General features: G+C 43.5%; 1 protein-coding gene and 1 pseudogene across 5 annotated transcripts in view; both read left to right on the top strand.

The window, feature by feature from the left end:
• The window catches only part of Clasp1 (cytoplasmic linker associated protein 1), a 269,273-nt gene that overhangs the window by 89,617 nt on the left and 167,362 nt on the right, over positions 1 to 12,294 (top strand). For all 5 annotated transcript variants that reach the window (XM_077802326.1, XM_077802325.1, XM_077802322.1 and 2 more), the window contains exons 4-7: positions 120 to 223; positions 1,051 to 1,142; positions 2,366 to 2,441; positions 11,835 to 11,932. In XM_077802326.1, the coding sequence (XP_077658452.1) occupies positions 120 to 223; positions 1,051 to 1,142; positions 2,366 to 2,441; positions 11,835 to 11,932 (370 nt within the window). The remainder of the gene's footprint in view (positions 1 to 119; positions 224 to 1,050; positions 1,143 to 2,365; positions 2,442 to 11,834; positions 11,933 to 12,294) is intronic.
• Positions 3,022 to 3,373, top strand: LOC113196787 (thioredoxin domain-containing protein 17 pseudogene; annotated as a pseudogene).

Below are 12,294 nucleotides of genomic sequence, written 5' to 3'. Positions count from 1 at the left end.
GAGGTACATGAGTTAGGCCAGTGGTTTATCTTCCTAATTAGTTGAAATATTAGCAGTTGATGACCCCCCCCCCATCACCATTTGGTTTCCATTTGTTCAATTTCCATATTGATTTTCAGTGCTGCCAAGTCTAATAGACAGACTGGGAGATGCTAAAGACTCTGTGAGGGAGCAAGACCAAACTCTGCTGCTAAAGATCATGGATCAAGCTGCTAATCCCCAGGTAGGTGAGAGAAGCATTCTGGGGTCAGTGGGCATGTGTCCACTTGGATAAACAGCATTTTACTCCATAGATTTAATTTCTTTTAAGTTGGTGTGTTACAGGGGAGCATTTTCATATATTTAATCTGTCCCCTAACATAAGATGTTTAAATTAGTAGCAGAACCCATCATTTGAATAAATTAGTGGATTTAACATGGGTTTTGGATGCTTGGTTTATCGGTTAGGCTCTTTAACTCTTTTTCACCACTGGCTTCCCCTTTTCCCTGAAAGGAGGCATCCCTGGTATCTGGGAAGCTAGGGGCACTGGCTGGAACCCTGGGCTCTATCTGCTGTGGAGCTGGGCCTGCTGGGATGATTGGATGCAGCCTGTCAGGGTCCCACTGTCCATTGTTGGTGGTGAGGTGGGGATGATCATCAGTAAAAACCTTTCTGAGGGAAAGATTAAATTGGCCATAGAAGATGACCAAGTGTGTGACTTGTGCCAGGGTATAGTTGTCCCAGGCATAGAGCAGTGTGTTACAGGGTCTTTGTCAAGTCATCTCTTCTCTTTTGGGCTTGTTCTTCTCACTTATAAAACAAGGCCAGTTATACCTCTCTTTTAAGAGGTGTTGATGGAATTAAATAAAATTCTATAAATGTATGCATTTTGAACATTTTAACATGATGTGTTTGATAATAAGCCATTGTTCTTCAATATGCTGTGGAGAGGGCAGAGGGGGCTGATGAAGGATGGGACCAGGTTGGCACCTTCTAAGAGGCTCCTCCTCTGCAACCCAAGGGAAGGGCTGCAGCTATTTCTGTCCTCTCACCTGTTCTTTTACCTGCAGTATGTATGGGACAGAATGCTTGGAGGCTTCAAACACAAGAATTTCCGTACAAGAGAAGGCATCTGTCTCTGCCTTATTGCAACACTCAATGCGTAAGTCTAGGGTGTATTTATAAGTTTTACTTGGCTTAAGCTTTGTAATACATTTTTTTATTTTGGAAGTTATAGATTTATGGGAAGCTGCAAAGAAATATAGTGGGAGGTGTATCCCCCTGCCTGTGCTGACATTTCCCATAACTGCAGTACAGTGAACTTCAGGTAGTACAGTGTCAACTCTGGGAAAGGGATATTGGCACAGCTCACAGAGCTTATTCAGATTGCTCCAGGTATACATGTGTGACTTCTGTGGATGCACACCAGTACTCACAGGTCTCCCACCTGCTACCCTGTTGCCTGGATAACTAGTCTGTGTTCCATCTCTGTCATTTTGTCATAAATATGGAATAATACCATATGTAATCTTTTGAGAGCCTTTTTAGTCTGCATAATTCCCTTGAGGTTGTAATATCTGTTATTGACAGTGACAGTAATTCATTTTGTTTTATTGCTGAGACTTCATGCTATAGATGTATCCCAGTTGGTTGAACCATTCAACTGTTGAAGAAAATTTGGGTTTGGGACTATTAGAAATAGAGTTGCTACAAATGTGTATACACAAATATGTCTAAATTTCTGCAGGTATGTTGTTTTTATTTCCCTTGGGTCATTGCCCAAGAGTACAGTGGCAGGGTTATTTTTTAGTTTTGAAAGAAACTACTGAAATATTTTCTAGAGTTGTCTCTACCATTTATATAATATATTAACAAAGGGCGTTTGTGGCAACTGTGCTTGTGATGGGGAAGAGTTGTGAATACCTGAAGGTCTCCCAGCAGGGCAGCATGTGGTCGGAAGTCCTGCAGCTACTCCATCACAGTTTTGTCATCCAGCAGCATTAACGGAATGTCTGCTATAGCAGGAGCTGTTCCATAGAGCACAAGGACCCTCCAGGGGTGGCTTCAAGGGACTTGCAGTTTGGTTGGTCACTGAGCTTGTCAGGACAGATACTATGACATGACAAAGCACAGGGCAGAGATGTCATGGGTGAGGCAAGCACTATGGTGGGAGCAGGCTTCTGGCTTAGCCTCTAAAGGTCAGGGCCACTGAGGGGCTTGAACTCCTGGGAAAGGGCCCATTGGGGTGCGTTCCATCAGGGTGGAGAGGGCCGCATTGTGAGGGTGGTTGCACTCTGGGAAGTGGAGGAGGGGCGGCTGTGGGCAAAGGGGCTTCTTTCTTTTCCTTAGTTCTCACTAACAGTCACACACCCCTTTTGTTCTCAGCTCTGGAGCACATACTCTGACACTAAGCAAGATCGTGCCACACATATGTAACTTACTTGGAGACCCAAACAGCCAGGTGAGTGAGGAAGAAAATCCTGGGGGGAAATCGTTTATTTACTGAGTGCTCAGATGGACTTTGGTGTTCTCTGTAGGGTGTTCTCGGTAGGTGGGTGGGGCTCGCTCATCTTCAAAGAATTCTGATCATTGTGTATGACATTAGCTACCAGTTATTATTCATGAAATACTGGTAAAGTTGTGGCTGCTCAGTTTCCTCTCTTATGTAGGGCTGTGAAATCACTGACCTCTATAAATTGCTGTCATCCAGTTCAGCCTCCAAGATAGGACCACTCTGGTCACTATCTCTTAAGCCAAAAAGGGTGAGGGTGAGACTGGGAAGAGTGACTAGGAAAGGATCTGAGGGCATCTTCTGTATTTTGCTCCGGGCAGTGTCTATGCTTGCTGCTGTATCACTGTGGACAGTACTTGTACTGTTTCCTTAAGAATTGTGCTTGAAACAAATTTTACCTAAATTGCAAAAGGCAAAGCACTTTGTTAGTGTAAGGTGGAGAGGACATCAGAAGTGTTATCCCCCCACCCTGAGCGGGTCCTGCCCAGCAGCAGTGGACTCCTTCTGCCCCGAGCAGTGCACAGTACCTATGGCTGTCTATGAGGAGGTGAACATGTCGGGCTTCCAGGAGTTGAGTCAGGCTGTGAAGCGGCACCTCGGCAAGACCATTTTCCTGTACTTTATGGGTTCTAAGGACACTGAAGGGAACAGCTGGTATCCCAGTCATTCGAGAGGGGCTGAAGCCTATCAGTAAAGGCTGGGTGTTCATCCACTGCCAAGTAGGAGAAAAAACTTCTTGGAAAGATCCAATTGATGACTTCAGAAAACAACTGAAAGTAACTGCAGTCCCTCCACTAATTAAATATGGAACATCTCAAAAACTGGTAGAATCTGAGTGTCTTCAGGCCAGCCTTGTGGAGATCTTGTTCTTTGAAGATTAAAATTTAACGATGGCAGTTGTGTCCTGATTTCCTGGTTTGCTCTAGCATAAAAGAAACTACACATTTGAATTCATTTTAGCAATAAGTAAATGAAAAGTAGCTATGTCTAAACAATAAAGAATGCTTAAAAAAAAAAAAGGTAGAGAGGAGCTGGTCATGTGCTCTGTGGTTACTAGGCATCACAGTCTGGTGACATCTGCTGTGGCCATCAGGCAGCTCAGGAAGCTTCCAGGTCTGAGCTCCACAAGACCATCTGTCTTGCCCAGTTTGCTTGTTTCTCACCCAGAGTCATTTTTATTATACCAGCTCATACAGAAGGATAGATGTTTTCCTAGACAGAGGGGCAGAAAATGTGGCAGTAAATTATAAAAGAAATATATCTGATGAAGAGGCATCTCATTTTAGGTCTCAATTGTTAACAAATCACCCTCCAACAAGGCTGTGCCATCTCTCCTTCCACTTAGGTGCCAGCCCCTAGGTCTCGCTGGGTCTGTGTCCCTTCTGTTCTTCCTTTTGTCTTTGCTCTCAAGTCCCACGGCAGTTTCTCATCTTCTCTCTGGCATCTCTTGTGCTGTGTGGTCCTTGCTTTTTCCTTTGCTTGTCCCATTTTCTCTCACCCAGCCTTCACTGAAGCTGTGTGGCACTGGAAATACAGCTCTTAGGTACTTATGCTTACTGAATCATGCTTCCTAGTCAGTATTAGTTTTACTTTTAAGTTAAAAAAAAATCCTAGATTATCTTTAAGTTAAAAAAAAATACTAAATTATCCAATGGCTTATCTTGCCACATTCCCTGCCTTGGTCTTGTCTGTTTTTGTCTTGTTTTGTTTTGGTACCAGGGATTGAACCCAGAGGCACTTAACTACTGAGCCACATCCCAACCATTTTTATTTTTTGAGACAGGGTCTTGCGAAGTTCCTTAGGGCCTCACTATATTGCTGAGGCTGGCTTTGAACTCAGTTCCCCAAGTCACTGAGATTATAGGCATGCACCACCGTGCTGTCCTCAACAGAAGAGCCCCTTTCTAGAGGCTACACTGAGTATGTCACTCCTAATACATGGTGCGTATTTGCCCAGCAGAAATGCCATCTTCTTTAGTCAAGGTCATTTGTCCTTAATTCAGATGCTTACACTGGCCAGGTTGGTGACATGAATGTTAACACTGGACCTGAGTACACATCCACGGTACACTTTAACTGTGAAGGTAGGCTAGACAGATGTGACCTGGGATGACAGTTGACATTGTCCAGAGTCCGACTTGGTGAGGGGGGGTGGATGTTGCTGTGTACCATCAGGTGTCACTGTGAGCCACACTGCAGCATGGTTCATGTTCTCATTCTGTCCCTCTGTCCCTTCTTTTCTTCCATATACACTAACTATGAGCTTCTGCTGTGGGCCCAGCAGAAGTAGAAGTTTAGGCTTTGCAGGGTTGGGGGAAGGTTGCTGGATTGGTGTTTTTGGGGCCTCAGGTTTTGTTTTTGTAACTGAGATGGACACCATCCTTCAGAGGCACATGGAGGAGACATTGTTAGGCCAGGACCCTCCACTGATGTGTACTGTGGGGGAAAAACTCAGTATTTCCCTGCCTGAAAGATCACAGATTGAATGTAGATTTTGAGAGTCACTGAGAATGAAGTGTTCTTACATTTAAAGTTTTGAAACAGTGACATTCTCATACTGAAAGCTGTTAGACAAGCCTCCAGAATGTAGAATTCTTCATAGGTTTTCTTCTGAAGTTTCCTGATAGGGGAAGCCTCAGTTAGCAACCCCTGGCCCTATCACCACTAAGAAGTTCCTTGAAGATTCTGTAGAAGGGATGGGAGAGACTGATCTGTCCTTGCATTGGGTTGTTCCCTGATGCAGTTTTGTTCCTTTAGGTCTAGAGAAGGGATTAATTTGTGAGGGATTTCAGCAAGATTTTCCTTATTTTAGAAGCAGCATAGATTAAATTACTTGTGACCAGAATGATCATGTGTTTGGAAAACATTCAGTTATCTAAGAGATTAAGGTCGCATCAAATTTGAGCAGTTTGGTATAGTGTTTTAAAGGTGACAGAAGGTAGAGTGTATTTACAACTTCGAGCTGCCTAGTGTGGTGCCGGAACGCCTAGGTGGAAAACACGGGACTAGGCTTGGTCCTGCCTTTGTACTTTAGAGCTAGTTGACGTTAGTGGGCACTTGGATCTTGAACTGCAGTTTCCCTCTCAGGGCACTGATGATTGCCTTGCTCCTCACTCCTTGTGAAAGTACTTGGGAGGGTGACTGTTCTTACCTGCTGGCATGACCCTTGAGCCAAGTAGAAGACCCTTAGAAGGGCCAAGTTACTTGGAAGTCTCCTTGTGGCCTGATGGCCATTTTCATTTGCAGAAATCTTACACCTGCCACATTCCAGTGAGTTTCTAAGAAATTCTTAGATATATAGTGTTTTGAATATATGAAAATTCTTAAATCACAGGACAGGCATTTGTGTCTTGAAATGTATTTATGATATTGTCATAGACATATTTCTCTTATACCAAACATTGAGAACCCTCTGTGTACCAAAAATCGATGTCATTACCAAAATCTTGGACCGATTCTCAGTGGTAATCATAAGTACAACTTAAATGCAAAAGAAACACCTTTTAGTGAAATTGTTTCTTGCTGCTAAATAATCATAATAAAGATTATTTTATATATATATTTTTTATGAAGAAATAAGAAAATAATTTCTTTTTCTAAGAGGAAAAATGCAAAACTTGTTTAAAATATTTCATGAAGCCCAAAGTTCAAGCTACCACTTCCTGCCTAAAATACTAAGTGGATATTCTTTATGTGTCAGAAAATGTGGGGCCTCAGCCAGGAAATTGCAGCCTGCACTAAGTTTTATGGATTGAGTCCTAGGCCTTTGTGCCTCTGGTTGGAAGAAAATTCTTATTGCTTTTTCATTTTTTCCCCCCTCTATAAAATGCAGTTTGTGACTGTATGGGCAGCTTTTCATAGTCTAGTAGACAGGATGTGTGGCCTGGGGATCCTACACACAGTACTCTGCAATTAATCCCTACATCTGCCTTGGTCGTGTCTTATCTGTACATTTGCATGCACATATACATATCACCGCTCCCAGAAACCCTGCCACCTTGCTTCCCTTGTACTAATCAAGTTGATCACTGCTCCATCTGGGGTTCTTAACGTAAGTTGTGTGTGCTTTTATATCAGTGTATTTGGTTCTGGAGATTGAACCCAAGATGTGTGCATGCTAAGTACACTCTTCCATTGAACTGAGCCCCCATGTCCTTACTTGTCTTTATTTTAATTTTTTCATCAGTTTTTCCTCCTAGGCTCTGGCCTTGAGACTGAAGATCATAACTTGCTATTCTTTACAGTTCTAGGCCACCCTATAACTCTGGATGAACTTTCCCTTCTTTGCTAGTCTCAGACCATAGAGCACACTTGGATTTTGTTGGTGCTATCACTGCACTCGGGTGCCTGACAATAGTAGTCAGCCTCTAGTTCTTCAATACCCTCTCACGAGTGGCCACTGAAATTCTCTTGCAGCTCTTCAGGTGGCCACCAGCATTGAGTGCATAGTATTTAAATGAACTCTGCAGGTCACTCCTGCTTTGGAGGATGTGAATTCCCCCTTAGTCATCTGAGCGTAGCTGAGTGTCTTGGGGCAGTGGAAGCCCTCCCGAGGTTTCCCAGAGTGGCCATAGATGCATGGAGTATGAAGGTTAGAATGCTTTTGGTGCAAGTCACTAAAAACCCAGCCTATAGTTGCTAGAGCAAGGGGCAAATACCACTGTGCACAAGGAGTAGTCCTGGAGGGAGGTCCAGCCTCCTAATGGCCCAGTGGCACCCTCAGAGACTGAGCATCTTGCCATCTCCACTGTGGCGCTGTGTTCTATAGATCTTTCCTTGGGCACAGACCAGGTGCAGCCAGGCCACCCACATGCAGGGCTGCCTGGTGGGTGGGAGATCTCACCTCCCAAGCTCCTGTCTGTTGTTGACAGGTTCAGACAGGGTTGGGAGTGAGGCCTAGTGGTAGATTGCCTGCCTAGTATGTGCAAGGCTCCAGATTCTATCCCTAGCACTGCAAAAGAAAAAAAAAAAGTTCAAATGTGCACAGAAGTACTGAGGGTGCCATCCAGCGTCAGTTTCCTGATTTCCCTCCCTGTCCCATTATTTTGAAGCAAATTTTAGACATTAATTCCTAACTATGCCAGAGGGTAAGGACTTTTACCTTAAAAACATAACCCTAATAACACTGTCACCTCCTGTCCTCCAGTAATGAATAATTTTCTCATATTGAGTGCCAGCCAGCATTCACTCTTCCCCAGCTGTCCCTTTCCAAGAGCATAGGAACCTATTCCATAAGCTTTTCCACAGTTTCTCTCCTATCTCAACGTGGAGAATCCTATCCCAGGTCCTATGTGCCGTCCCAGGGTTGTGTGATAGCCACACACTAAGGAGACAGGCTTTCATTCCTGGACGTGTGGATTCCACCACAGACCCAGCATGTTGATGAGAGGGGCAGGGCAGTGGCTATGGTAAAAGAAGCTGGCAGCCTGCACAGAAGGAAGTCCCGGACTAGGGAAGAGCACTAGTTGTGCCTGACAGCCTTGGGTTTTGTGGATTGGGCTCCTAGCCTTGCCTGAGGCAGCATAACAGGGGTTGCTTCCAAGTGGCTTCCCCCTGCTGCTGTGCGCTGCACACCTCTAAGGCCTACCACAACACATCTCCTTGCCTGTTGAACCAGTGTTTTCCCAGCTGGTGCAGAGGTGGGGAGAAAGCTGGCCTCTGTGAAGGGTTTGACAGGGCTGCTGTGTCCCTGCTTCATGGGTGTACTGGTGCGCTCCTTTGGTACCCGTTTGCCCAGGTAGCTGGCTTTGGGGCTGTGCTCATGTCCAGGAGGATGGAGGTTGGGGGAGATTTAGATTCTCAGCAACTTTTACATGCTGCCTTTCTGTCCCACTACCCCAGCGGTCAAGCCCTCTGAGTGTTTTGCTTTAACCAAAGCCCTAATGTTGACATCCGTGTTGGGATGCAGTGTGCTTAAAGGAGGACACAGGCTTACACTCAGTTGGCAGTTCTGCTTCCATTCTGGGGCAGGGGTTCACCTCTCCAGCCTTCACTCCCTCTTGGGTGTCTAGGAAACGGGACCCCTTTGAGGATGGAAGGAAGGAACACCATGGCATACACGGGAAACCCTAGATAACTTTATAGATAAAGGGTTCAACTTGTGCTTGGCAGGTAGTGCTTCATATATGGCACTTTCACAGCCTGAATATCCTGAGGCTGTGGGCTCCTTTCTGTGGTGGGCCTGACGGGTAAGCAGGTAGATAGTGTGAGACCCATGCATTCGTGAGCAACCATGCTGTCCTTCGTTCTCTACTGAACTGCTCTCATTTAACTTCCCTTCCCACTTAGAGTATTGAACCTTATAGGACACCAAAGAGAATCTGCTCATCTGCATTTCCTCAGTAAAGGCTGGTTTAGACCCTGGAGCTTTCTAAGTCTGAGGAATGATTATTTTAGAGGCCAACAATGTTTGTTTAAAAGATGTAGAGAATGATCATCATTGTGTTGAGTGCATCAGATACAGAAATTGTAGGTCAAAAACTGGCATAAGATCTGATTGTAGCCTGCAGATTGTTATATACGTGTGTGTGTGTGTGTGTGTGTGTGTGTGTGGTGTGGCAGAGCCATGCCTACATCATCCCATGGTGGGGTGATGGAGACCTGTGTGCCTGAGTCTGCCTTCCCTCTTCTAGCTGCTAGCAGGGTCCCCTGCCAGTGCCACATCACTACTGCCTGCAGCTTGTCCCACTCACTCATCATTCACCACTTGTCTGTGTGAGCAGTAAGCACTCAAGTATTTGTTGTGTGAATCCATTCTTTCATCTCTCAATGCAACCCTCAATTAATAGAGGAGGAAGCATACTACAGGAGTTCAGTATTGCCTCTAAAGTCATGCAGCTTCTGGTGGCCGTGTCGGTCTTTAGGTCTACATTGACTTCAAAGCTACTAATTCCACTAAGTGTCTTTAACTGTTTATGGCTTACACTTTGTAAGTAACTGGTACGGGTTGCTTTTTAAGGAGACCAGCCGATGTGATGAGCAGATGGCATCACTAGAAAGTGAGCAGAGATGGTGCTCTTACTCCTGGTTGCCAAGACACAGTGTCATGGACTACTTTTGTAATGTTTGCCTATCACTATGTGAAAATGTTTCCTAGCATTAGAGATCGTGTTTTTTTTTTTTTTTTTTTAACCACATAAACTGATAATCTGTGTGAGTAAACTTCTGGACTGCCATGATGAAACAACATAGACCGGTTGGGGTTTAACCAGCAGACATTCATTTTCTCTCAGTTCTGGAGACTGGAAGTCTGAGGCCAGGGTGCCAGTGTGGCAGGACTCTCTTCCTGGCTTCAAATGGCCACCTTCTCTCTCTGCTGCTTCTTTCTATGTCTTTTATGAGGTTAATCATCTTTTCATTTCAGGGCCCCACCTTTATGACCTCATTTAACCTCTATTCTCCTAAGAGGCCTTACTTCTACATAACAGTAACATTGGATGTTAGGTCTCCAACATTTGGATTTTGATGGATACAAATCAGTTCATAGAGTAAGGTTTTGGGGGACAAGATAATATAGCCTAAATGTGTTTATATGCACAATGGAGTATTAATCAGCCATAAAGAAGCATGAAATTTTGGCATTTCATACTAAGAAGGTGGAACTGGAGACTATCATGCTAAGTGAAATAAGTCAGTGCCAAAAACCAAAGACCAGATGTTCTCTCTGATATATGGATGCTAACACACAATAAGGGGGAAATAGAGGACTAGAAGTTCACTGGGTTAGACAAAGGGGAATAAAGGGAAGGGAGGGGGTATGGGAATAGGAACACAGTAGAATGAATGGGACATAACTTTTCTATGTTCATAGATGAATACATGACCAGTGAAACTCCATGTGACATACAATCACAAGAATGGGATCCTAATTAGAATAAGTTATATTCCATGTATGTATAATATGTCAAAATACATTCTACTGTCATGCACATCTAAAAATAACAAATTTTTAAAAAGATGCTATAGCTGAGGATTTGCCTTTTCCGCCAGAGGGGGTGGAAATTATGAATAAAGTTACTTGTCATATGACACTATTAAATCTCACAGAGTAGCCTGCAGTTTCCAGACCATAAATTATTTCTGTTCCTATCCTACCTGTTTCCTTCACTCCAGTACTTTGATTTCATTGCTTGGGACCAAATGTAAAATCATGTTTCTCCCCATCTTTGCCTACCAATTCATTACACTGCTTCCCCCAGCAACCCCCTCTTTTTATTTTACACATATACATGCCTTTGCAATCATAACTTTTTTTCATGAACCATTTAAAAGTAATATGCAGATGTTACTTTTTGATGGTCACAAATCTGTTCATAGAGTAAGGTTTTTGGGGGACAAGATAATATAGTCTAAACATGTTTATATGCACAATGGAGTATTAATCAGAAACACCTTTTTTATACTAAAAAAATTGTTTTTTAACTCCTAGGAACCTCAGTGTGTATCATTCAGTAGCAAGGATATTTTCTTACTCAATCCTATGTCATTTTTGTACCTAAGAAATTTAATATTGTATAGTATTGTTTATTTTACAGTCTACATTCAAATTTCTCCAAAGGACCAGGGTGGGGGCAGGGATCTATCCTGTCTCTCCATCCTGATTTTGTGCTGCTGTCTTGGTTCCTCTTTGTCTCTGGCTACACTGGAATACTTCCCCTTCCTGAAGCACGTGCTGTGCATTCCTGCTTTTCTGCCTTAGCACAGGCAGGATCTTGTTTAAAACCTTGCACCTGTCTCCTTCCAACTGGACCTGGTGACATCCTTTCTTTCCAAGCACATTTTAGGTGCCCCTCTCTTCCATACAGCATATCTTAACATGCCCAGATATGACTGCACCCTCCTTTCTACTGTGCTCTTTGTGCTGTTGAATGTTTATTGCATCCTGTATTAAATGTAAAGCTTAGGGACTTTTCCTCCTTCTCTTTTTTAGGATTCTGAGCTCCTCGAATATAGGGTCTGTGCAACCTGTACTTTCCATTTTTGTTTCCATTTTATTTACTCAACTTAAATTCAGATTATTTTGCATGATGTTTTTGTTTTCAAATAATTCATGGAAAGATGACCTAAAAATTGTGTTTTTCTGACATCATCCTAAAGAATGGAAAGAATTAAGGATATAGACTTTCAGCACATATGTTGGGGTGGGGAACCTGTGCATTTTCTACACTTTGGGATGGTGTCTGTAGGAAGGAAAATTGTCAAATGAGACTTTAGTCTAGTGCGTATAAGGGATTGTATTTAGTTGTGCTGATAAGTTGGGGTGGCTTGTGGCCTGTTGTGACCCAGCAGGAAGTGCTGGGGAGTGACACACAGCATCCATAAGGTGTCTTCTTTTCCATCTAGGTTCGAGATGCAGCAATAAACAGCTTAGTGGAAATTTACAGACATGTAGGAGAACGTGTGAGGGCAGATCTCAGTAAAAAAGGATTGCCACAGTCCCGGTAAGTTCAAACTTTTTCCTTTTTTTCTACCCTTTCCCTGCTCTTTCTCAGGTACCATCTTGGTTTGCAGTACTATTTTTGATGTGGTGATTTTATTCAAAGAATGCATGGTTTGAGGGTTGGTGGTTGGAGATCTTGACTGAATCATACATAAGGTTCCCCTCCGATTCTACTCTCTCAAATACGACTTTCTCCTTTAGACATCTGGCCCATTCCTATGCCACATACTGATTTTAGAAGCACCTTTAAAAGGTGATTGGTGTTAACACCCAGTACTCTTTAAGTTTCTGTGGTTCTGCATCTTGTGTATACATAGCACAAGGTATGGTAGGTACTTGGGATATATTTATTTGAATTAAGAA

The sequence above is a fragment of the Urocitellus parryii genome, chromosome 1, assembly GCF_045843805.1.
Source record: "Urocitellus parryii isolate mUroPar1 chromosome 1, mUroPar1.hap1, whole genome shotgun sequence".
NCBI classification, from domain to species: Eukaryota; Metazoa; Chordata; class Mammalia; order Rodentia; family Sciuridae; genus Urocitellus; species Urocitellus parryii.
The sequence above is the reverse complement of the archived record's forward strand: the minus strand, read 5'-3'. Positions and strand labels throughout refer to the sequence as shown.